This window comes from Manihot esculenta, chromosome 9 (genome assembly GCF_001659605.2).
Source record: "Manihot esculenta cultivar AM560-2 chromosome 9, M.esculenta_v8, whole genome shotgun sequence".
In the NCBI taxonomy this organism is placed as follows: domain Eukaryota; kingdom Viridiplantae; phylum Streptophyta; class Magnoliopsida; order Malpighiales; family Euphorbiaceae; genus Manihot; species Manihot esculenta.
The window spans coordinates 33,693,735-33,717,855 of record NC_035169.2 but is presented as its reverse complement, the minus strand read 5'-3'; the positions used below and the strand labels follow the sequence as shown (position 1 = coordinate 33,717,855).

Genomic DNA, 24,121 nt, shown 5'->3' with positions numbered 1-24,121 from the left:
TGGCATTAGGCATAAGGAATTCCCTTGACACATTGATAAACCTCACAAAGTGGATAGCAGAAGAGTATTTGGAAGTAATTTTCTGAATCATAAATATATGTTCAGGAATATCAATTAGTGTTGAATACGTGAGTTAATTAACAGTATCAAACTTGGAAGATTCTCCAGGGCCAATGTAAAAATTGCACCCAGTACAAAAATAAAAATAAAGGCAAGTAATATCTTTCCAATGTACAGAGAACTGACTCCTGATTTAGGAACTAGCTTTGTTGGACGTTGGCCATCAGAACTCTGCTGAAACAAAAAGCAATGTACAGATCATGAGCTCAATATTTTTCAAATCTTATTGAATATTATCTGAAGCAAGATGAATTAATGGAAGATTTATAAAAACTTCTCTAAGTATTGCCATTATTAACAAGTTGATCCATGTGCCTTGAAAAATTCATGAAACGTCCCTAATTTTAATTACATTAAACACTTTAGTCCTTCCATCCATTTCTAGCATACTCCATTAGTCAAATTTCAAAAACAAATAGCTATTTATCCTTAAAATTCGCTATTATTAACACTTTCATCTATTTATTTTTTAAAAGAATATTAAAACATCCCTATTCTACAAAGGTGTTTTGCTCTACTTTCATCAAGTATTAACAACTAAACAGATGGAGGGAGGAAAATGTTCAACAAAATCAAAACTTAAGCACGACTTAATGAGTTTATGTAAATGCAAGAATCAACTTGTTAGTAGTGACATTATCCAGGGACGCTTCTGTAATTCACCCTAAATAAATAACATTCCAAGTGCAAATGCCTCTCAAAGGAGAATCAAGACAGACAAAATAATGTTGTTACTAAAAAATAACCTGGTCTTTTGGATAGTACAGCCACAATAGACTAGCACTGTGGAGTGGCAAACTAAAACTTGATTTCAGATTTTTTTTCTCTTTATATTATATTTTTATAATAATTAAAAGACAAAAACAAATATAGTATTTTATAAATTAGCAAGTACCAATGGGATAAAAAAAATGTGTACAGTAAAATTATTAAATATTTTTTTATCTAAAATTATAGAGATGCAACAACTAGTGCTAATTGTAATTGGTAGGTTGAACAATGCACATAATATGCTTAAGGGTAATCATTGAGAAATAATACTGGCAAATGTTTCTATTTATCATGCACATTGCTAGTGCTAACATATACTTGGCCACAGACACTTTGAATATTGATTATTGAGACTATAATAAGAAAGAATAGCATATTTTCATCGAAATATATGTATCTTGCCCATGAGCAAGATGAAAAAGCGTTATTTATAAAATCATCTTCATCAACAAAGCTCAAGAGAACAATCATTTGCTCTCTATTAGCCTCAGCACATGCCTCATTTGATGATAATAAAGAGTTAGAATTCCCCATATCAATACAATTCATGTCCCACATGTTATTTGAAAACGCACTCGATATCTCCATTCTGAGTTGTAGGAGAAATATATTTGGCATGAACAAAAACATTATTAACACAACATTGACTACTTTGTCACTATAGAGTATCAAAAGTTTAATCAATTGCAGAAAATTACTAGGTTTTTAAAATTAGAAGTCTCATCAAAACCTCTGGAAGCATAACCTTGAAAGACAATCCAATGGATCAATGGTTGTCTTAACATGCAGCCTATCATTGTGAATTTGCACAAAAAATTATGCATTTTCTCTATCTTCTCAAATAGATTCATCAATTCTACACAAAATCTTACAATATTATTATGTGGCAAACAAGGATCCTTGTTAAATGATTAAGAAAAACACAATTATCTCTTTATTAACCATTTTCCACTTTTAAATCCAACAAAAGAAAATATATCCCAACCAAGTTGTGCACCTGATTTTTTGTTGAAAAGACGACATGAAAGATTATGCAACACTTTCTACAGGAAAAATACTCAAGTCGAGAAAAGAATTGAGTGACCCGAAAAACAAAACACAATGAGGATGCTTTTAAATTGGAAAGCAGATAAATAGGCTAGTCACCATGGATAATTTTTGTTTTGAACACAATTTGTGGTTGGAATGGCCCTGAATTGGACCCCGTAAATCCAATTCAAAGACATTTCTGGTTCTAATTCCTGTTCAATTCTGAGTTTTATGCAATCCAATGTTAATTTTTATATTAAAAAGAAAGGGAGCCCAAATGAAAATAATTGTGGGTCAGGAAGAGGGGATTGAGCTTGAAACCCTTAAGGTCTAGCCCTTGAAGTGATGATGGATTTTGGTCCCAAGGTTTGACCATCTGGTTCTGGACCCAACCTGGACTATGGCCAGGTCTAAACTAGAATGTTGAATTTGATAAGGGAACAGCTCCCAAACAAGCTTATCGCATTTCATCATGTTGATTAATAGGGAATTCTTATATTGGAGGATGTAATCCTGGAACATGTTCTAAGAAGGAAAAGCTAGGGTTATTAATCTAATTTTTCTAAACTGCATAGACTTCTTTGACCATGTTAATGATCCTGCATTAGTGTTTGATAAAGAACTAAAAATATATATAAACATGAATCACATACTAGGCTGCTTTGGATCTTAACCAAGCAATTGAAACGGATCCAACCAAAAGATGGTTATTCTCCAAAACTGGGTCCATCTGTTATGCTCTTGGCGAGCTATCTCACTTGCGGGTAATTTTGCATTCAAATTCTTCAGAAACATGCAAAGATAACTAGTGGTTTGGGCACCAGAAAATGTTGCTAGGGCTGGATCCGATCCAATGGAAGACTTCAGTAATTTGATGAATTTACACATGAATAACTTGAATTTCTACTATGAAATTGGCTACATGACCTGTGTCGGCAAAACATGATTGCAAGCAAAAAAATACCGACCCAATTTTGTTATTTTCCCAGAAAAATACCAATCCATATTCCATACTATTTTCCCCGGAATAATGGTTTTGCAACAAACATTGAAACAAAGATTTAAATTTTGCAGTGAATAATTGCTTCATCAATAAATGTTAGGATATCAAAGAAATTCTCAAATATCAGATCCTACCAAAACACACCCAAACATACAAAACACCAAACAGATAAGCAAAAAGATCATACCACATTAGGAGCTTGTCTTGGAATCATCGGAATGCTTTCTGCTTTTCTAACACCTACTCCATCAAAAAGGGGGAAATATCACCATAGACCAACACTGGTATCTACTTCATTCAGTACCCACAAAACAAAAACATAATCGAGACAAAAAGAAATCAATTACCACCAAAATCCAACTCAGTAACAGTCTGCAACTTCCAGCCATTGCTATAATCCACAAGAACCGCATCTGGCCCAAAACTTATCGGTTCCTCCTCATCTTTAACTGCTTCAATATGCGAAACAAGAGGGGCTCCTGTTTCTAACTTCCTGTTTATCAAAGACACTGCAAATCCTGCCTTGGTACCCGCCGCAAAGCGGCTTATTTTACCCAAACTTTTGCAGTTGACCTCCAGAAACTGCTACATGCATCAAACATTCGATACGATTAAGGAAGTTTGATTGAGAAAATCTATCTCCAACTAAAAGGAGCACACAAATAGAAGAAAGGAGCATACAGGAGAAGGTTGTGGAGAATTGACTTTGGAATCTTCTCCTCCTTCTGCCATGACCACGAGCGAAGGAAGGATTGCAACGGAAGGGGACGGTGAAGATCTCAATTCTAATTGGTTTTAAAATGGGCCGAGACGGTTTCGTATTAAGTCCCTTAGGCCCTTGAAGTTGAGCCTTGAAAGCCTGCATGTGCTGATGTGCATGGTTTTATGAATTTTACATATCTGATAAAATTTAATTAAGTGAAAAATAATTAATTATTTTGTAATATAAAGTTTATGATTTCAATTTGAAGTCGGCGCAATTAACATTCTTCATAATTTCAATCGAGAAAGCTGAAGCCTGACAGTCGAAGTTTGAAAACAATTTTATCTTGATAAGAGGAGAGCATAAAGAAGAGAAAGAAAGCAATTATTTGTCCGAAAGGAGTTCAATTTACAGTTTCAGAACCAAGCGTTCTTCGCCTGAAATCAGTTGAACGGCGCTGCTGCCTTGGTTTGTTATAGATCGGAACTAGCGAGAGAGCTAGCCATCATATCTGGGCTTTTTTCATTATTATTTCTACAAGCTAAGGTATTATATTAAAATAATATTCAGAAACAATTTCCACAGAAGTGGTATTCAATGGCCGCAAACACAGCATGGAAAGAGGCAAATAGAATTAGGGAAAAAGAACAAAGAAAAAAGAAAAATCTCACCAATATTTGACCGTGAAATTCTTCATGAATTATCAAGGCCTAAATTTCTTGTTCTTCACCACAATTTGAAAAAAGTTACACAACTAAAAAGGGCAGAGATAAGTGAATGCATGATCATGAACCTATATGATAGCTGCCAAGAAGCTAGAGATTTTAACAGTTACATAATTCAGATCCCTTCTAATATCTCCTGCTAAAGACGGAACAGCTAAAATGACTTCAGCCAGAGATGACCTGAGACCCTCAAAATTTATCACACCCCCCAATCCTTCAACTTCTTGCTTCCTCTGGGTCTCGCTATAGGTGCATTCATTCCAGCCATTTTTCCATTGTACTTTGCACGAAGAGAATCATTGTGTGTCCACCTGCAAAACAAACAAAATGATAAGGGATTTTTCCAGAAACTAAATATAGCTTTTGAGCAAAGCATCAGGATTTGTTTTTTGTTGTCTTTGATTGGGCAAATATAATACTAAAGAGGGCATTTGGTGATGCACCCAAAAACTGCTTTCCATCAGACGAAAATATTTCAGAAATTAATCCCAGCAAACCACCAAGACTACAATAGTTGTGACCATTTTTTCCCCAATTGAGAAGACAAAAGAATACCCAAATGCCAATAAAGCATGTGCTCGGAAATTGCTCAAAGACCATCTATTACTGTTAACAGCCAATTAAAAAAAAAGAGACGCCTGGAACAAAAAATTCAATTTCCTTTCTATAAATAATCCACCAACTCCTACATTTTCAATACAAATGTTACAGGTTAAGGAACTTAAGGATAAGTGCTCTCTCTCTTTTAAATATACCAACTCCATTACCCTCTTCCTGGGTTTGATGGAGAATGAAACACGGAAAAAGAGGATAACTGAATAAGTTATTGGTAATAGCTGATTCAACTCGACTTGGTGCCACAGAAATTAATCTGCATTATTTTAATATTATATGCAAAGCAATATCCTGAGATCTGCAGTTAAAGATTTATATTAACACGAACATACTATCGTGCTTAGGATTAGAGTTTAAGCTGGGACTTGCTTAAAATTATAGTGCGCACTTGAGAAATTTCTTGTTATGTAAGCTACCATGTTCTCTAGGTTATATACATATATTATTTGGATAATCTGAGCATTCAGCGACAAGGAAGTATGAACCAGATTACACCTAAGGAGAGATGAATGCTTAGAGAAGAGCAAATTGAAGGGAATAAACAGAAAAGAAAACGCAAATTTGCAGGCAGAACAAACTTACGGGTTGTTCCAATCAGTTGTATCCTCGTTGACAAGATGCGTCCATTTGGTTCTTCCACTACGGCCAAAGTGTTTTACTTGCATAACCTTCGGTAATATGGATTTGTCCATCTTATCTTCCCCAGTGGGGGCAGAGAAATCACGCTTGTAAATTCCATCTGACCCAGCAGTACCAGCAATGTCATCAGCTTCATTCTGGAAGAAAGCTCCCTTATGGTAGTATTTCTGCATAAACCTCCACTTCTGCTTCGGTGCTGGGCCAGGTTTTGGATTTTTCCTCTCCCACTCCCTCCTCTCTTCCTCTGTCATGTTCCTCACCTTTTCAATCTCTTCCTTCTCCTTTAACATTGCCTCACGATCATCTCTATCCCTCTTGATCCTTGCAATCTCTCTCACCTTCCAAGCCTCATATTCCTCTGCCTCATTGACTTCGTCATCAGTGTCCACATCAGCAATATTTGCCTCCATTTCCAAGTTCTTCTGAATTAGTTCTTCCTTCTGAATCTCCTCAACCAATATTTGCTTTGTCTCCACCTTCCTCTCCTCCAATTTCCTTCTTTCCTTTTCCTCGAGAGCTCGTTCTTCAGCCTCAAGCCGCTCACGCTCAGCTATGGTTTCTCTCTCAGACTTTGGCACAAAGATGGGCTTGACCATGGTCATACCCATTGTTTCTTCTTCAGAGTCAGTTTCATACTCGGATTCCTCTTCTTCCTCTTCTTCTACTTCTTCCTCCTCTTCTTCAGCAGGAAGTGCAGCCTCTTCTTGCTCTCTCAAACGTGACTTCTCCTTAATTCTTCTTCTTCTTTCCTCCAATGCTTCCTCATTCTCTTCCTCCATATCTGCCCATTCTTGTCTTCTGGTTTCTTCCTCTTCTGTTGCAATAATCTCAGCTTGACGGATGCGCCGGTGATCAGCTCTCACTTCGTCACGGTTATCAATCCTGCTCTCAGCCAGACGTCGCAGCCTAGGATCATCTTTCCTAGCAACATCTGAATATTCCTGAGTAGGAAAAGCTTTCTCCAGGGCATCAGCCCTAGCCATTCTGATATCCCCATCTTCATCAGCATCGTCTGCCCACTCGGGTGCTTTGCCAGGCCAATACCTCTTAACTTTAGTTTGCCCAATTTTACCTCTAAGCTTGTCCCTGACAGCTAGGGCAATATCACTGACACCTGCCGTGACTGACATGATTGCCCAGGGTAACAGTCAACAGAAGAAATCCAATCTCAGATTATATTCACCTGGTATATACAATCACTGAAAAACTAAATTAGAAGTTTGGTCAATAATAATAGACCTCAAACACCACTACACTGCATTTCTTTAAAAAAAAAATTGCAGCGTCTAAAATTAAGAAGTTAAAAGGAAAAGAGATACATAGAGAGAGAGAACAAATTTATCTAACCATTAATAAAACAAAATGAACGCTAAAGAAAAATTAGGGCACTTCAACCATTACATAATCGCGTTCACAAAGGAGTCTTCCACAGAATTGACAAAAAAAAAAAAAAAAAAAAAAAACCTAACAAATGTCAAATTGTGCACTTTACCGTGGATGATTTTTCGCCCCTAGCTTTTTCCAAATTTCAATTTCTCGAAAAAATATATTGAATAAAAGGGATCAACATGCAATCTAAGGGAATAGAGAATCAATCTAAGAATCATAAAACAAAATCGAAAAATGAAATTTAAAGGACACATCGATTTGATAAACACAAGTATTAAAAACCCTAGAACAGAATAATGTGATTTCTAACCTGAAGTTTATGATTTGTCAAACAATTTATTCCGATTACCAGATAAGCTTTCGAAGGCGAAAGCCACAGAAAAACTGGACAATAGAATAAGCAACAGTAGGGGTTTGTTTTTGAAGAAGGGGGCCACCTGCAGATCACGCCCTTCCAGCCCGAATGAATATGTCGGTCGGGTTGAAGACTCCAATCATACTGATCAGTAATTCAGTATCCGGGCAGGACTACTCGAATCAAATCGGGCCAAAGGTTTTTTTTTTATCTAAATTCAGTCCAGCTTATCCAATATAAATTAATATTTAATAGGAAATTATTATTTAATTATAGAAAAATTTATTATTTAATTTTTTAAATTTTATAAAGTACTAAATTATATTTAATTTTATTAAAATATATTTAACTTTTTTAAAAAAGTATTAATTTATTAATTTTAATTATTAAATATTAAATAATATCTAAAATATTTTAATATGAAAAGATTAATAAATATATTTTATTAAAAGGTGACGGGTGATTTAATTTATTTTTTAAAATTGAGAAATTAATTATTAATATATTTTTCTTGAATAGTAAAGATTTAAGGGTTTAAATTAACTGTTAATTAGTATATTTTCTTAAATTTTAGAAATATTTTAATATATTTTCAAATTATTATGATTCAAATTTTTAAAAATTAAGTATATTCAATGAAGAATTAGTTAAATTTAAATGAAACTTTTAATTCATTGGCATGAAAATTTGAAATTTAAATTATTTAAAAACGCAGACTAAATTATAAGTTTTAATAAAAGTCAATTGGAAAAAAAAAATGTTAGTTAATTTGTATTAAAAATCTTAAGTATTTGATAATAAAGCTAATTATTTTCAACTTATCAATATTACAGCTACTAGAGAACTAAATTAAAATTGGAAAAATTAATATTAAATTATAATAAAATCTCTAAATTTTTGTTTCACTAATAGAATAATCTTTAAAATAAATATTTTTATTTTTTAAAAGTGTAAAAAATTACATAGTCAATTAGAGGTCATTTATTATTATTATTTTAATTTTTAAAGTGTAAAAAATTGATGAAAATGAAATATCAAATTATAGTTCCACCATTTACTTCAGACTACACGAAATTTATTAATTTAAACAAAATTGTGGAAAGGTAATAATTCATCAGCACGAGCAAAGGCCCGTGGCCTATGAAGAGATTCACTACAAATATTGCTGGAAAGAATAATTCACAGCCAAATATATGAAAGAGTGCAGATAGCTTCCTGATCAAGAAACTACCACAAATCAAAACGTCATCGTTGGCGAGGGTAAAGATAGGTAGCTCTTTGATGTCTCAATCTCACCTTCTTAGGCAAAGCTCCACAATCCGTCACCCAATAGCCAATCGTCATTTCTTTGCTAAGAGAAACAATCAGTATTGACAGAAACATTCCATTTCAAAGCAAGCAGAAAGAGAAAACCCGATCTAAACTGATAAACAGCAACTATCTGTATACAAAGCAACAAAAATGCTAGCTAAAGAGAAAAACAATATAGGGAAAAACACAAATAAAAAGAAATCTCGCTCTATTTTGCTGGATTTTCAATCTTAGAAATAAAAGAAAAATGAAACAAATCAAAAAGAAAAGAAAAAAAAATCACCTGAGGTGGAAAAGCCCACTATTTGAGGAATTGAGAAGGAGGTTTCAATCCGAATAGGACAAAAAAAACTAACAATGTGACCATAATAAATATATTAACATATTAAGGTGAGCTCCAATGCTATAAATTATTTTTTCATTATTGTAAAATATTAAAATGACGTAATATCATCTTTAATTTTTAATTATTTTTAACATTAAAAAAAATATTTTATTTATATTTTACTATCTCTTTAATATTATATTATTTATTTTATTTTAATTTTATTTATTTTTTAAAAATTTTATATCATTTTATATATTCATCATGGACATTTATATATTTTACATCTTCATTTGATATTCAAATATTTAATTATATTAGAAATAAATAAAAATATATTAATTATAAAAATGTATTAATTAAACATTAATTATAAAAATATATTAATTAAATATTAATTATAAACATACATTAATTAAAAATTAATTAACAAAATAAAAATAAAATAGACTTATACATATTAAATTATCAATAAAAAAAATACAAACTAATTTAGGTGATTATTTAAATTTGTATATTAATCTCACAAATGCTCTATTAATGCATTACGAAGTGTAAAATAGACATTTTTATCTTTAATTTTTTTGTATCGAGCTAAAAATTATTCAAATTGGATAGTTTCATGGATAACTATTTCAGCTGGAAATTTTCTATCCTCTTAAATAGGTGCATGCATGATAATACATGTAGTTAATATATCATGCAATACTTCTTTTTTTAAAAATGTAATGACCCTGCAACTATTGCAAAACGTAATTGCAACATTTCAAAAGCACGTTCAACATTTTTTCGACATAATTCTTGTTTCATTACAAAATACCTCTTCTTCCTTGTTTGAGATTCATAAATAGTTTGCATAATATTTGATCACTTTGATTATATACCATCAGCCAAATAATAACTCATATTATTTTATTTTTCTTGAATAATATAATGAGCGGGAGGAGCAATACCTTTACTAAGGTCGAAAAATAAATAAATGTGATGACTCTAAAACATTAATATTATTATGGGAACCAAACATTCCAAAATATGCATATCATATCCAAAAGTCATAATCAGCTACAACTTCTAAAATTATCGTTAGCAATCCACTGCGACCTGTGCATTGGCCAGGCCATATAGTATGACCATTTTTCTATTTCCAATGCATGCAACTGAGACTATCAAATATTCCTGGAAAGCCACGTTATAGTATAAAGAAGCCTTGCAACATCCTGGGTTGTTAGTGATTTCGGATACTGCTCACCAAATACCTTAATGGTATCTCGACAAAATCTCTTTAGACTTTCAATTACAATGAACTCCCAAATTTTCACATATTCGTCGGTAGCATCTGCTAACAAACCATATGCTAACATTCGAAACATATATAATTGTGATTTTTTGAAGAGTAATCCAAATTTACCTACTGCATCTCTTTGTTGTTCGAGGTACGTACCATATATTTTTATTACATCGACAATATGAAAGAATAAATTTCGAGGCATTTTATATCATCGACGAAACATTACATCATTGAAATATGGATTATCTGAAAAATAATATAAAAATAAATTACGATAAACCGCTTCACAATCTCGATTGATTACTAGATGACCTAAAACATAGCTACCTCTAGAAACTTGGTGTTGATCTTGTATTTACTCAATCTCATCTTATTTCTAAGAATTTGTTGATTAACTGCTTATTCTTTCGCTTCAAACTCATTATCATCTGAAATATAATCATCAATATTTGAAGAAGAAGATGATAAATTTTTAGTATCATTATTTAATGTACCTCCAATATAGTAATCTATTTTAAGTAGCAATTTGTAGAATTTTTTGACTCGAATTTAGGAGAAACTAGAAAATACGAGTTATATTTATATATTAGAATAATACATTATTTAATAGAAAAATGTGGGGAAATGAATGCATATTATCTGAAGGTGGAGATTAAGATGAAAGCTATCATGATACTGTTGATTTAATTATTATATAAAATTTTATCCGACTTTATTGGAAAATGCGAGGGTAGTAATGCATACCATTTTAGGGTGGAAATTGAGATGAAATCCATCAAACGGTAAAATCTAGTTGATTTGATTATTGTATAAGATTTCATATTATTTTATTAGAAAAATGTGGGAATAGGGATACATATCATCCGAAAGTAAAGATTGTGAAAAAATCCATCAAACAGTCGATTTTAATATTAAATCTATCAGAATATTGTTAGTTTAATTATTGTATAAGATTTTATTTGACTTTATAAAAAAATGTGGGGATAGAAATGCATATCATTCCAAGTTAGAGATTGAGATCAAATTCTTCCCGCGATGGATTCTAAAATGAAATTTATCATAATACTATTAGTTTAAGATTTCATATGACTTTATTGAAAAATGTGAGAATAAATATGTATATCATCTAAACGTGCATATTGAAATGAAATCCATCTAAGATTTGGCGAATGTAATTGCAAGAAGGGAAAAGAAAAGGGCGATAAGAAGTAGAGTTTTAGATTTAAAATAATTTAAAAAAGAAATTAAAATTTTATCACTCGATTTAATTGCTCGTGAAATGTTTCGTCATTTATCTATCCAACCATGAAGTAGATCAGACGCTACTCCTCCAATACAAAAAAAATTATGCATCATTTTCATACCAATGGCAGCTTCGAACAAATCATATACTAACTAATAAAAAGTTTAAATATTAGAAAAAGTAGCTCAACGTCAATAAGCACCACCGTTATCTGTTTCCAATGTGTATAATCAATATCTTAATAATATTACTAAATCCGAATTCGACCTACCAAAATATTAAATATGTGTTGTGTTTATGTAATATTTTTATTTTATATTTGTCTATGTTTTCTGTATTTTTATTTGGTATGCCTTGTTTTTTTTTTTTAAATTATAGTGTGTATTGTTGCTTAATGTATTCTTAATTAATGTATATGCTTCAATTATAATATACATGTAATCCCACACATTTTATATAATATATTATAAATAAAATAATTTATCACAAATATTATTTATAATTTGATGATATATCAATTTAAATTAAATTTTTACAATTATAAAATATAAAATAAATTAAAAAATAATATATTAAGAAAGTAAAGGAATAAGAACCTAATTAAAAAGTTTTAAATATGTAAGTAATAAATAATGATTTTTATGAAAAAGATTTTAAAATTTTAAATTATATTATAAATTAACATGAAAAAAATAGCACTGTTATGCACCAATACAATTTATTATAAAGCTGCTTTAAAGATTTGAAGGAGGTTGGAGTGGGCTTAAGCTTCCTAAAAAAACGGAAGAAAAGATAGAGAAAAGATTCTCTCCGTTAACCTGGATAAAGTTATATTAGGAGGAAATTGAAAATTGTATTACCGTGTATTTATCAAATTTTTTTTTTTTTAAATTTGAATTTAAAGAAAACCTTTTATATTTTTTCATGGGAAATATTTCATATATTGAAAAATAATTATTTACTGAATATGTTATGAAAAAAATTTATTAATGGTTTATTAATTTTAAAAAATATATTAAAATATTTTACAATTTTAAAATCTAATAATTAGTACATTTATTAATTTTAATTATTAAATATTTTAAAAAATTAAAATATATTAAAGAAGATTTAATTAGTATATATTTTTAAAATTTTAAAAATATGTTAATATATTCTTAAAAAATAAATCAACTATTAACAAATTTTCATATATTTCATAAACTAAACAGTACTAATTAAATCTGTGCTAAATTTCACGATCTGTATTTGAATAAATTTGTGAGATTTATTTTATTAATTTTTAATTTTTAATTAAAAAAAATATTAATTAAAATTAATAAAAATAATTAATAATTTTTTAAAAATTTTAAAATTAAGAAATCGATTAATAAATTTTCTACTGAATAATAATTTTCCTTCCTACAAAGATAAACAAGGGACATGTCAGATTTTGGGTAGGGTATATGTTCCCGCCAAAACATTCCAGTGAGGAAAAAGAAAAAGAAGGAAAGAAAATCTCCTAGAGAGAATTGATTGATTAACCATCAAATAATCCAGTTGAATCCATTTAATGTTCAAGCTGATTCCCAATCTCTCCTATGGATTATCACAGAATTAAGAACGATCACACCGGTAACTCTCTCCTCCATTTTCTTTTCTTTTTTGCCTCTCGTTTTCTGTTTGTTTCTCGAGAATACACATCAAGAACGTGATTTAACTAAAATATCATCATGTTTGTTGTTAGGAGCATTTGACCAATTTTATTTGAGTTTTAGAATGCAAAGGTTTTTCTTTCCAGGAGAATTTCCTCTCTTTCTCAGCAACCCAGCAGAGCTCAATTCTTGCTAGGTTCAGAGGTTTTGAATTAGTGAATTTTGATAGGGTTTCGGGCTTTGAAAGATGACAGGAGTTTGAGAAGCCTGATATAAGAGTTTGTCTCTCTTATACACAACAGGCTTTCAATTATTTATTTCTGGATTTTTTTTAACAGGTGGGACTTGCGACGAGTGTTTGCTTGAGAGAAAAAGTGCATGTTCGTGGGGTGCCTGGTATAATGGGGACATTTTAGACCCACTTGTATATATAAGAGCTTTGAAGAAAAAGGAAAATGGTAATGAATAGCACCCCGATTCAAATGATGTTAGAGGATCACTTGAAAGAAGATAATATTCTTCTACTTGTCATGACTTGTGGAGAGGTGAGAGGATTATTTAGAAGCACACAGGCAGCCCTACCTTACGTTTCTTTGCTTTAGCTGGAAGGGGAGAGATGGGGAATTTTTAAAGATTCATAGTAATAGTTCATAATTCTCTTGAATCTTCATTTATCTAAATTCTATGAATATATTGCCAATATTTTGCTGATGTATTATTGAATTTTTATCTTCTGTGCTTGCACAGAATAGAAATTTTCAGATTTTCCTTCGCCACATGAAGTATTTTGCCAGCAATAGATACTAGTTTGCTGACAAGGTTGAAATGGCATAATGAGAGAGGATAAGTATTGTGTTTCTTATGGGATCTCCTTCCAATTATTAGAACCAGAAATGACCAAAGAGATTTATAATTGATGTTCTGTTCTAGCCAGCTATGCACCTTTTCAGCTTGGATGCTCAAAATTTTTCAAGTTTGATTGGATAATTATCATTGGTTTAAGTTAGTTGAGAAGAGAACCCTTTTATAATGCCAAAGGGTCTTCATTATGAATATGAAGTAAGCATGAAAGAAAACTTCAGCTGATTTAACTTGACAACATGGCAAAGAAAAGGTCATAACTAACTGCAGTACTATGCGCACCTCCAAGTGAATTGGGTGTGAATATCGGTCTATAGGCTTCTACAGGAGATGAATTAAGTGCCTGAGGGAAGTTTGACCAATAAGTCAATGATGTGCTGATTTTTTCTTAAGCATTTTCAATTTTTAATATTAAACTATCAAATAACTGTGTGTGTGTGTGTGTGTGTCATCTGGTTTGGCTACCAGAACATTAGTTTCATAATTTCATTTGATGTTCATTTTAGGAAGTCGTGGACAAATCATGATGCGCAATGTTAAAAGTCCTCCATATGCTCATAGTTCTGGGGCTCCAAGAGCGTCTTTGCTAGAACCACCTTGTGGAACAGATGACAAGGACATTAATTTTCAAATCCACAGCATGGAAAAAGAGGCATACTCTTCTGTTTTGAGGGCTTTCAATGCCCAATCTGATCTCCTTTCCTGGGTATTTTTTTTTCAATCAGTCCAAAGCTTCCTAATTTTATCTTCTTTTTAGTGTATGAATTGTCCCTATCTGTGCTATTTTTAGTATCACCTGCTGTGTTTGATCTTGTTTGCCCGTCTAAGACCCTCTTACATTTTCAGGGTAAGGAGTGGCTCATTACAGAGCTGCGGAAGGAACTTAATGTCACAGATACTGAACATGGTCAACTGCTTGTTAAAATTAATTCTGATGAGTCAATAAAAAGGATAAGGTGTTTGTGTTTGTAAATCTCTTACCTTCTAGTTATTGTTTTGTCCTTGTTGGATTATTTTGAGCTCTATGATTATCCAACATGTGGACTATATCTTAACTGGTTTTCCATATTCAATGCAGGGAATGGCAGAAACATGCACACAAATCACTCTCTGCTAAATTGGATAATTCTGGTCCTATTGATTCAGTGGATGATACTCCCCAAGAAAAGAGGCCTTTGAAATCTCAGAAATATGTGCTATATCATCAACCTTCTTTGGCAAGGATACCCTTGTTGGCCCAAGTAAGCAGAAATTGCACAAGCTTGATAATGCTCATCATATTACATTTAATGTTTACTTCAATGACAAAGATGAAGTAGCATTTGCGGCACATTTCTAGAAGTTGTTCCCATCAATGCTTCCTAGATGGAACTGCTGTCCAAGACTAAGTTTAGTATAAAGCTATGAAGAAATTTAGAGATGCACTTAGGGCATGAATAGTGGCCTATGTGTCATTTGACTGTTCTTCTGATTCATTCTTAATTTCATTCAAAGAACGTAGTGTATACCTTTGGTTGATAAAAAATTAAAATAATGGTTGTTATGAGGATCGAGGGCCCTTACTTTGATATAATAGTAACATAGAACACCTTATAGTGTAAGAGATGTTATTAGGATTTGTACTTAGAATGCTAGCTTTATTTTAACTAATTTGATGTAGGTTGTAGTGCGCCTTGAAATTTCAAAGTATAGATTCTTGAATATTATGTAATCATACTGTATGAAACGTAGTTTTTGGTTATTTACAGACACACTACAAGGACAATCAACAACGGGATGAATTAGCTGTGCTTTCCTCTGTACAGTCTATGAAGGTGGTTGATCACAATTTTTCAGGACCACTTAGCAACAAGGGAGGACCAGCACAATCTCATTCGAAGACAGGTTTTCATGTGGCTGGTTCCAGCAAATTCAAGAATCATTCTCAGTTCATTAAGATTCGTGCAACAGATGAAATTATTCTAGAGGTGAAATGGCTCTACTTTTCATTAAGTTACTGGGCTTATAAATTTTCAACTAAAGTTGGATACCGTATTAAATTTGCTTTAACGGCTACTTCAGAAAAAACTTTGATACATGCAAGGAATAATAATGTAATAGTCAGCAATAACTTATATTACTTTTGGTATATCCTTTAATTGGTGGATCTAGGCTATTGGTTTGCATGGCAGAATCCATTTATCTTTTGAGGTACTACTTAGTTCTTATGATATAGTAAAACTCATTAGTTGATACCTCTATTTTGAAAAATACATTAAAACGTCTCTTACGTTTTAAAAAGTCTACTAATTAGTCCCTCCATATCAAAGACATTTTAGACTTTCTTGCAATGCTTAACAGCAAAAATTAACGGAGGGCCTAATTAGTTGACTTTTTAAAATGTTAGAGATGATTTAATGCATTTTTTGAAGCAGAGGTACCAACAAGTGAGTTTTAACATGCTATAGGGACTAAATAGTTAATTTCCAAAGAAAAAAAAACAAAATGAAGAAGAAGAAGAAGAAGAAGAAGAAGAAGAAGAAGAAGAAGAAGAAAGAGCCAGCAGCCTTTAATTCTGTAGGTGCAATTGCTTGAGACTTTTGGTTCTTTTATAACTTTTATGGGTGGAAATTTATTATTTCGCAATATATACTCTTAGCTTAGAAATCAATTCTTAGATTTCATGTCAAGCTTCCTATTGTTCTGACGTCTAAAACCTTTATATCTCTCAGGTTGAGAGGATGGCCTATGGTAGAGAAGACCCCGACCCTGTTCAACTTGAGAAGGCAAAACTGATTTTGAGAGTAATTGCATTTAAAACTTTGCACTTAAATTGTTATCTTATAGCAGAAAGCTCTAGTGTCTAATAATGATTAGGATTTTATGTAATTTGATGTAGGATCATGAAAAAGCTATCCTTGGGGCGCTTGATAAACTTGCTGATGTGGGTGAGTCACTTTTCAGTTTGATCATTTGCATTTTTCATTTTTGTTTTGTTTATATCTGAAATGGAGGTGGTCTTGTTTCTATCAAACCACAATCTTGATTAATCAGAAAAAAAGGTTTTGTACCACCCATATACGTTTAAAATCTCTTTCATCCAATTTGAAATTCAAGTTACCACAAATTTAAACAAGTTGGACAAGTTGAAAAGACGATTCCCAAAACCTTTTTTTCATAAATAATAAAAAAAATTAGCTTTGGTTTATTTATTTTTTACACAATTCCCAAAAAGACAAGTAAAAAAAAAAAGGAAAGTAACTAGATTAGCTAATAAGTTTCATCTTCTTGTTTGCAGTTTATTATGTTAACATTTTATATTTCCATATAGCATGTTAAAGTATGCATTCTTACATTCTAAAAATTGTGTGATAAATATTACTTTTAGAATTTCCAGAACACATCAATGGGTTTTTATGCTGGTTTCTTCTTTCATTTTTACCCAAAAAAATGTGTTTAAATATTATTTTGAAGAGTTGGTGGATTTTGTAGGTGATTCTTCCAATCAACTGCACTAGTCCTATGAGGAGCTTCACGGAAACAAACACAATGTTGGCGAGTGGTGACTTCCCTAGGCACGTAGTAGATTGCGTGCATGGCTACCCTAGTGAAGGCTTTTATTTTGCAATAGTGGCATCAACATGCAAGCTAAGCTAATGAGGAGACACTATGATTGAGGCTAGTTATTCAAAATTATTAACCATATATGAAGTCATGTAGATCTTCAGCCTGATAACAGATACAGTAGAAAACAAATCTAGGCATAGAAATTGTAGATATTGCACTTTTCTCTTCATTCCTCCGTTGAGTAATGCTCTTTGTTTCTTTTCTTATGTCAACGGTTCTTAAATTCTGACAGGCATGCATTACTTAGTTTCAATTCAAATATGGTGTATTGAGGCCTAAGGATGCAGGAATCGTGATTGAGCATTGTCTAGTGTGTGTACGAGACTTTAGATTCAATACATTGTGGGGCCTGGGCTTGTCATTGTTTCTATCATCATGATCCATACGCATTTTCTTTTATCATCCCCAGAGGCCAGAGATCCTTCTCTGTGTGAGACGTAAGGGTTTTCGATGGCGGTCTTGCTCTGGCCCTTAGATTTTGCACAGAAAAAACATGAGGCTAGATAAGTCCTTGGGGTAGGTCTACTAGCTATGCATTTCTGCTTTCTGTCCTTAAGCAGTTAAGCCTGGAAAAACTAGAGTCTGTTTACATGGTATGACAAACTAATAGGGTAGAGATATTTGTGAGAGATTGAAATAGATTTAGTTGGATTGGCTTTTAAAATTTTGGATTCATAAATTTGAGCCCAATTTGCCCAGTTTAAGAAAATTGAAAATTATTAGAAATCAATATTTTAAATCCACTTCTTCAATAACTAGCAATTTATTAGTTACCATAATTATAAACACATTCATAAATTACAAAAATAGAAGAAAAAAAAGACTATAATTACCATTATTTGTTTCTTTGAATGTAGTTTGTTACTTATTATCTAATACCCTTTTTGAATTATATTCAAGCTGGCAAAAGCCAAAACCTTCACGTCTCTACTCTCTAGGGCCGAAAAGAACAAAAATCATTATTGTCTATATTTGTTTCTGTAAATTTAAGATGCAATTTTTTTTAAAAAAAAAAATCAATTACCATAATATCTATTTTTGTAAAAGCTAAAAACTTTTTATTTTTTTATTAAAAAATATTAATTTATTTATTATATCAACTAAATAGTATAAATACATACTCGTAAAAAATACGAAGAGTTTCATTTATGTTTCCCATAATATTTTTAGCCTGGACAAGTGGGGTGGCCATGTGATGCCACAAACAATTGAATTTGCCCAGAAGCTATGCGACCATTCAACTGGGTGCGCACTCTGATGTTTGCTAACGTAAGCATCCTGCCAAACAATGACAACTATACATCCACTCTTTCCCTTCTATCATTTCCTTATTCTCATTTCTGGAAATTCAGACACCATTCTCAATTACTGTCGGTATTTTCAGCACTTACAGTTGTTGTTTTCGGAATAAGAGGAAGCCCTTGGTTTTTAGGTTCTCTGTCTTGGGCAAGTTCACACCAAATGATTCCTAGTAGGAGAATTGATTTTCGAGTACATGTTGACATTCACTGTTCAATTTCATTGGACGGTTGCGAATTTTCACTGCAGTGATTGGTACCCTTTGGACTATTAAATTGTCTCCTTGTTAGGAATCGTTATCATATCAGTATATTTCTTTGTTCTGTCAATTATTAATGTTTGGCCGGTTAAAAGCTGCTTTATCTTTATCAAGATTGGTTTTTTTATATTCCCCTTTTTCCAAGCATTACTCAAACCTAAAATCTCAGTAATGGGTTAAATCTCGAGTTCCAGTGGTGAGTTCGAATCCCATAAATTTTGAAGGCAAAACAGTATTGTATTTCTTGATGAGAATATGCTGAAAACAAGTAGCAAACTAAAATAAGATGTACTAATACTACAATTGATGATCACTTACTGTACAGAGAAATGGTCTGAAGCCAGGTTGCCAGGGCTAGGTACATGCAACTCAAAATTGGAAAGACCCAAGTGTTTGAATCAGCCTCACAGACACAGAAACTATGTAAATACCCAGAAGCCCTATTCCCAAGACACCATCAAGCCTCATGTTTCTACATGGTAATATAACAAGTGCCCACAGCAAACTAGCCACCAAAAAGCATAATGTCTCCAATAGATATTGATCTTTTGGGATCACAACAGCAGATGGGTAGTGATGCCAAGATGAGCCAGCAAGAGACAAACCCAGACCAAAAAGGATGTTGAAAATTGGACCAGCATAACACCCTGATATAGCAACTTGTGCACCTTCAGGTTTTCCATTCAATGCCATTGTCAAATTGGTAATCAGATCCCCCAGTGAATTCCCCCAGGCAAGAACTGTCAGCCCAAGAATTGAAGGACTCACTTGAAATATATACCCCAGGGAAACCAACAAGGCTACTAATTCCTGAGCTATGATATAACTCCAAACCATACTCATTAAGAACCCTCCTGCAAGCCAGGGAAACAGGCACTTCTTTGGTGGGCTTGAACTCTCAGTTCTTGTATATGCAATAATCCCAAATATAATCCCAAACAAGAGCCCAATTCCATATACCATAATTCTGTTCAAGAAACCAGCATCTTCATCCTGAGGATTCCAAAGAACTGATAACAGGACTGGAGCCAGTGCCACTGAAGCAACTGCAATTGGCTTAGACCATCTCTTTTCACAAACTACAGGAATTGTCAATCTCCTTGGCAAGTAAAGTGGCATCTCAAGGATCCTAAGCAGCAGACGACAAGGAGCAGGCAGTCTTAAACAAAAGCAACACTTGCTGATTTCTGCTGCCTCGGCATCACCACCACTTTCGTCCACAAAATTTACCTCCCCTTTTCCTATGTTGCTTAAAATTGGTAGCCTTAAGTCGCTGCCATAACTTGAACTAGCATGTTTCTCAACTTTACTCCAATGGATGTCCGAGAAATAAACAACAAGCACATAGAAAATGTACACGGACAAAAATCCCAGTGAACCCCAGATATTGATTTCTCCATGAAGCAAAATGAAACTTAAGGATGCAAGAACAAAAAGCAAGAAACAAACATCTCTAACGAAAGCACCTTTGTTAACTCTGATCTTCTTTTTCTTCACTAGGATGCTCATAATTCCAACCACAACAGATGTGACAAAGGAAGCACCACCAAGCACTGTATTGAAGCCAATGTTACCAGTTCCACTACCCATGAAGGATACTAGACTGGAGAAGACATCTGGGGCACCATTGCCAAGAGAAAGGAGAGTAACCCCAGCAATCGTTGGGGACAATTTCAAAAAACTGGATAAATTTTCAAGGGAAGAACAGAAGTATTCAGAGGCTGTGTTCCCCAACAAATAGAACAACAGTAGAAGCCACAGAAATAGAAAACAATGGCCCAAAAGAGGAATTCTTCCAAAATTGCAATACAAGAGGTGGAGATAGTCAATATAACCTTCAGAGACACATGGATTAATATGTGATGTAAGGTAATGGCACTTGGCTCGGTCGCCTTCTAAACTTTCCAACACTTTGCACTCTTGTTGGGTATCGTGTTGTGAGCTGGTTAGAACTAGAAATCGAGAAGAACTGAACTGTAGAATCAAGAAAACGCATGCCACAAACAGAAATGATATATTCAACAATATGATATATCTTTTGTTCTCAGAAACAGAGACCAAGATACCCATCAAAGGAACTCAACCAAATTCTATCTTAAGCACAACAATTTAATCCCAAATCATGATTCTTGAACTGGTTCAATGGGATATCAAGCTATTAGTTGATGAAGATCAACTTAGAACTGAACAAAATCAGAGAGAGGCAAAGAAGAAATAACCCATTAGGAGAAATCAACTAAAGCAAACACCTTTTTTCCTGCAAAACAAGATTAAACTAAATCAAGAATAAGAAAACTGGATTGATCCAAAAAAAAACCAAATTTTTTGGGCTCACATGTTGAAAAAGATAGAAACCAAGCTCTTCCAAATATTCGGTAGCTGAGCAGACTAAGCATGAACCAACTTAAAGGAAAAGGACTATATTAAGGGAGAGGGCCGAGCAAATAAAGTCTCTGTGACAGTTCGGTTAGTTGAGACGTTCCTGCAGCATGAAGTATCATCTCTGTCATGTTCCCTAGCACGTGTGAAAATTTCCATAGAACAAGAGGAGAAGAACCAAATCGCCATATGGAATATTATGGCACGTGTAAAATTAAATATTTTAATATTTTTTTAAAAAATAAATATTTTTTTAAAAAATAAATATTATTTTGGGATTTTACCTACCAATTTCGTTTCTCCATTTTTTGATATTTTGAATGTGCCTTTATGGCTATCTGCTAATATAGAAAAAGTAGGGTTATTGGCTAATGGAATACTATGGGATGTGCTTTTTAGTTCGGTCGTTTGGTGGTTATGGAAGCGAAGAAACTTGTTGGTTTTTAATGAGAATAATGACCAGGATACTATTGATGCGTCCTTTATTCAGCTTCAAGCAAAAGAATATGTTCATGCATGGAGGTTTTCGATGCAGGCTGGGTCTGGACCGAGAGGCCGGTCTTTGAAGTATGTTGGGTGGAAGCCGCCAGAAACAGGCTGGGTGGTAGTGAATTCCGATGGTAGTGCATTGTTGTCAGCAGGAAGGGCAAGTTGTGCAGGTTGTTTTCGAAACAATGAAGGTAGATGGCTTTTGGGCTTTCAACGGTTTTTGGGCAATTGTGGAGCAATGGAAGCTGAGCTATGGGGAATATATTATGCTTTAGTATTAGCATGGGATTCAGGGTGGAAGAAGATTGAAGTTCAAACGGATTCTCAACTCGCGTTAGATTTACTTGCAGGTAGAGGTGCAGGAGTTTTTAGAGTTGCTAATTTGGTGAGGAATTGTCGTGATCTTATCAATAGAAGCTGGGAAGTCAAGATGGTAAAAATTTACAGGGAAGCAAATGCGGTAGCGGATCGTTTGACTAGTTTAACCATTGGTGATGATTTTAATTTGAAAATTCATCAATGGCCTCCTGTTACTATTAAATTTTTACTGGATGCTGATAGGTTGGGGCTTTTATGGCCTAGATTAATAAAATAAGGGCTCTATCCCTCTTTTTCTAAAAAAAAAAAAAAAATATAAATGAATTTTATTTTATTTGATTAGTAGTCAAGTAACTTATGATTTTGTAAGAGCTTAACAATGGCTCTGAAAGCTCAGCCATAAACTTGGGCAATTTTTAGCCGCCATGGCTAAAGTGACCAAGTCAAGCCTTCCCGGAATATTCTTGTACTCAGTAACGGCCTGCACCTAATCCGCACAAAAAATTTTGCAATTATTAGTTCCTTGTAGAAACCATGCAATCTACTCTTTCTTTTCTCTCTCAATCAATTTCTTTGTTTATCCAACCCAATTTGATCGATGAATTTCCCTTTCACCAGTCTGAAAGTTTAGTTTTCTTTTCAAGTAAGACTAAGAGTTAGGCATACGTCGTCGTCTAGTTTGATTGACTAAATATAGTACATAATTTTAAAGCTTATTTAATTGGAGACAATTGAATAATTTAAAAATTTTGGAAATATATATATTTAATTAATATTTATCTTCTTCACTTCTTAAAAAATTAATTTTTTTTAATGGAGAGAAAGTTTCTAAAAAATAATTATTTAAACAAAATAAGTTTATGAGTGAACAATAATTCAAATTGAAAAAATAATTAAATCAAATTAATTTAAAATTTTACTTTTGATTTTTTATTTATTTTAATTTAATTTAATTTTAGTTTTAAAATTTTAATTATTTTTATTCAGTTTAATTTTAATTAAAAATTTTAAAAAATCAAACCGATTAATAATAATAATATATTATTTTTTATAATATAAAGATATTAAATTATAATTAACTTTGAAATATTTTTAAAATATTAAAAATAAAGGTTGAATCGAATATTTTTTAAAAATTTATTAAATAAAAAATTAAAATATTTATATTAATTTATATTTATATCTAAAATTTTAAATTTTAAATAATAAAATTAAACTTTTTATTTTATTTTAATTATAACTAAAAAAATCAAATTGAATTTAAAAAGCTATCAAAAAATTATAATATACTTCCTAAAACTTTGTTTGACTAATAAAATAGTCTTCAAAATAAATATTTTTATTTTAACTATATATTTTTTATCTTATTATTTAATTTTCACACTCATTTTTTATACACAGTAATTTAATAAAAATTTAAAATATAAACAAATTTATAATATAAAATATATAATATTTAATTTTATTTAATATTAGTGAGATAAAATATAATTTTTTTTATCAAATTAGCTAATAAATTAATATAAGTCACAAATTTACTTACTTATTATATAAGTAAATAAAATAAAAATATGAAATATTTCAAATAATTTATAAAAAATGTGGTACATATTTAAATTTTTATAAAAATCATAAAAAAAATTATTTTACCTGTTATGTTTCATTTTATTTACTATTATTAATATAAAATATAACTTTTATATATTAAAAATATATATATATAATTAATAATAATAAGTATAAACTGATACTTTAATATA

General features: G+C 31.9%; 3 protein-coding genes across 7 annotated transcripts; 1 reads left to right on the top strand and 2 right to left on the bottom strand.

Moving 5' to 3' along the window:
- Positions 1 to 67: 67 nt before the first annotated feature.
- LOC110623403 (microfibrillar-associated protein 1) lies at positions 68 to 7,460 on the bottom strand. Of its 2 annotated transcripts, none has more exons than XM_021768340.2 (5): positions 7,305 to 7,460; positions 5,549 to 6,804; positions 3,271 to 4,662; positions 3,111 to 3,163; positions 68 to 291 (listed from the first exon to the last, which is right to left on the bottom strand). In XM_021768340.2, the coding sequence occupies exons 2-3, from the start codon at positions 6,733 to 6,735 to the stop codon at positions 4,551 to 4,553; spliced, it is 1,299 nt and encodes a 432-aa protein (XP_021624032.1). In that variant the 5' UTR covers positions 6,736 to 6,804; positions 7,305 to 7,460; the 3' UTR covers positions 68 to 291; positions 3,111 to 3,163; positions 3,271 to 4,550. The 2 variants fall into 2 exon arrangements, with proteins under 2 accessions (XP_021624032.1, XP_021624033.1); XM_021768341.2 differs by having other exon boundaries at positions 5,549 to 6,788; positions 7,305 to 7,459.
- A 5,498-nt stretch (positions 7,461 to 12,958) lies between these two features.
- LOC110623625 (protein EMSY-LIKE 3) lies at positions 12,959 to 17,990 on the top strand. 3 transcript variants are annotated; one of them, XM_021768625.2, is made up of 9 exons: positions 12,959 to 13,130; positions 13,489 to 13,608; positions 14,518 to 14,717; positions 14,858 to 14,967; positions 15,090 to 15,252; positions 15,760 to 15,978; positions 16,723 to 16,794; positions 16,890 to 16,938; positions 17,509 to 17,990. In XM_021768625.2, exons 1-9 carry the CDS (start codon positions 13,097 to 13,099, stop codon positions 17,514 to 17,516), a joined length of 975 nt encoding a protein of 324 aa, XP_021624317.1. In that variant the 5' UTR covers positions 12,959 to 13,096; the 3' UTR covers positions 17,517 to 17,990. The 3 variants fall into 3 exon arrangements, with proteins under 3 accessions (XP_021624317.1, XP_021624316.1, XP_021624318.1); XM_021768624.2 differs by having other exon boundaries at positions 17,483 to 17,990; XM_021768626.2 differs by lacking the exon at positions 13,489 to 13,608 and having other exon boundaries at positions 17,483 to 17,990.
- A 1,401-nt stretch (positions 17,991 to 19,391) lies between these two features.
- Positions 19,392 to 21,669, bottom strand: LOC110623444 (cation/calcium exchanger 2). 2 transcript variants are annotated; one of them, XM_021768390.2, is made up of 2 exons: positions 21,511 to 21,669; positions 19,392 to 21,432 (listed from the first exon to the last, which is right to left on the bottom strand). In XM_021768390.2, exon 2 carries the CDS (start codon positions 21,243 to 21,245, stop codon positions 19,545 to 19,547), a length of 1,701 nt encoding a protein of 566 aa, XP_021624082.1. In that variant the 5' UTR covers positions 21,246 to 21,432; positions 21,511 to 21,669; the 3' UTR covers positions 19,392 to 19,544. The 2 variants fall into 2 exon arrangements, with proteins under 2 accessions (XP_021624082.1, XP_021624083.1); XM_021768391.2 differs by having other exon boundaries at positions 19,392 to 21,450; positions 21,511 to 21,625.
- Between the last annotated feature and the right edge of the window lie 2,452 nt (positions 21,670 to 24,121).

Bases quoted from the DNA above. Each gene is read 5' to 3' on its own strand.
- LOC110623403 (XM_021768340.2), bottom strand. From the start codon at position 6,735: ATGTCAGTCACGGCAGGTGTCAGTGATATTGCCCTAGCTGTCAGGGAC. The intron at 4,663-5,548 runs GTAAGTTTGTTC...TTTGTTTTGCAG, and splicing joins ACAACTGATTGGAACAACCC to GTGGACACACAATGATTCTC.
- LOC110623625 (XM_021768624.2), top strand. From the start codon at position 13,097: ATGGATTATCACAGAATTAAGAACGATCACACCG. The intron at 13,131-13,488 runs GTAACTCTCTCC...TTTTTTTAACAG, and splicing joins AATTAAGAACGATCACACCG to GTGGGACTTGCGACGAGTGT. The intron at 16,795-16,889 runs GTAATTGCATTT...AATTTGATGTAG, and splicing joins AGGCAAAACTGATTTTGAGA to GATCATGAAAAAGCTATCCT.
- LOC110623444 (XM_021768390.2), bottom strand. From the start codon at position 21,245: ATGGGTATCTTGGTCTCTGTTTCTGAGAACAAAAGATATATCATATTG.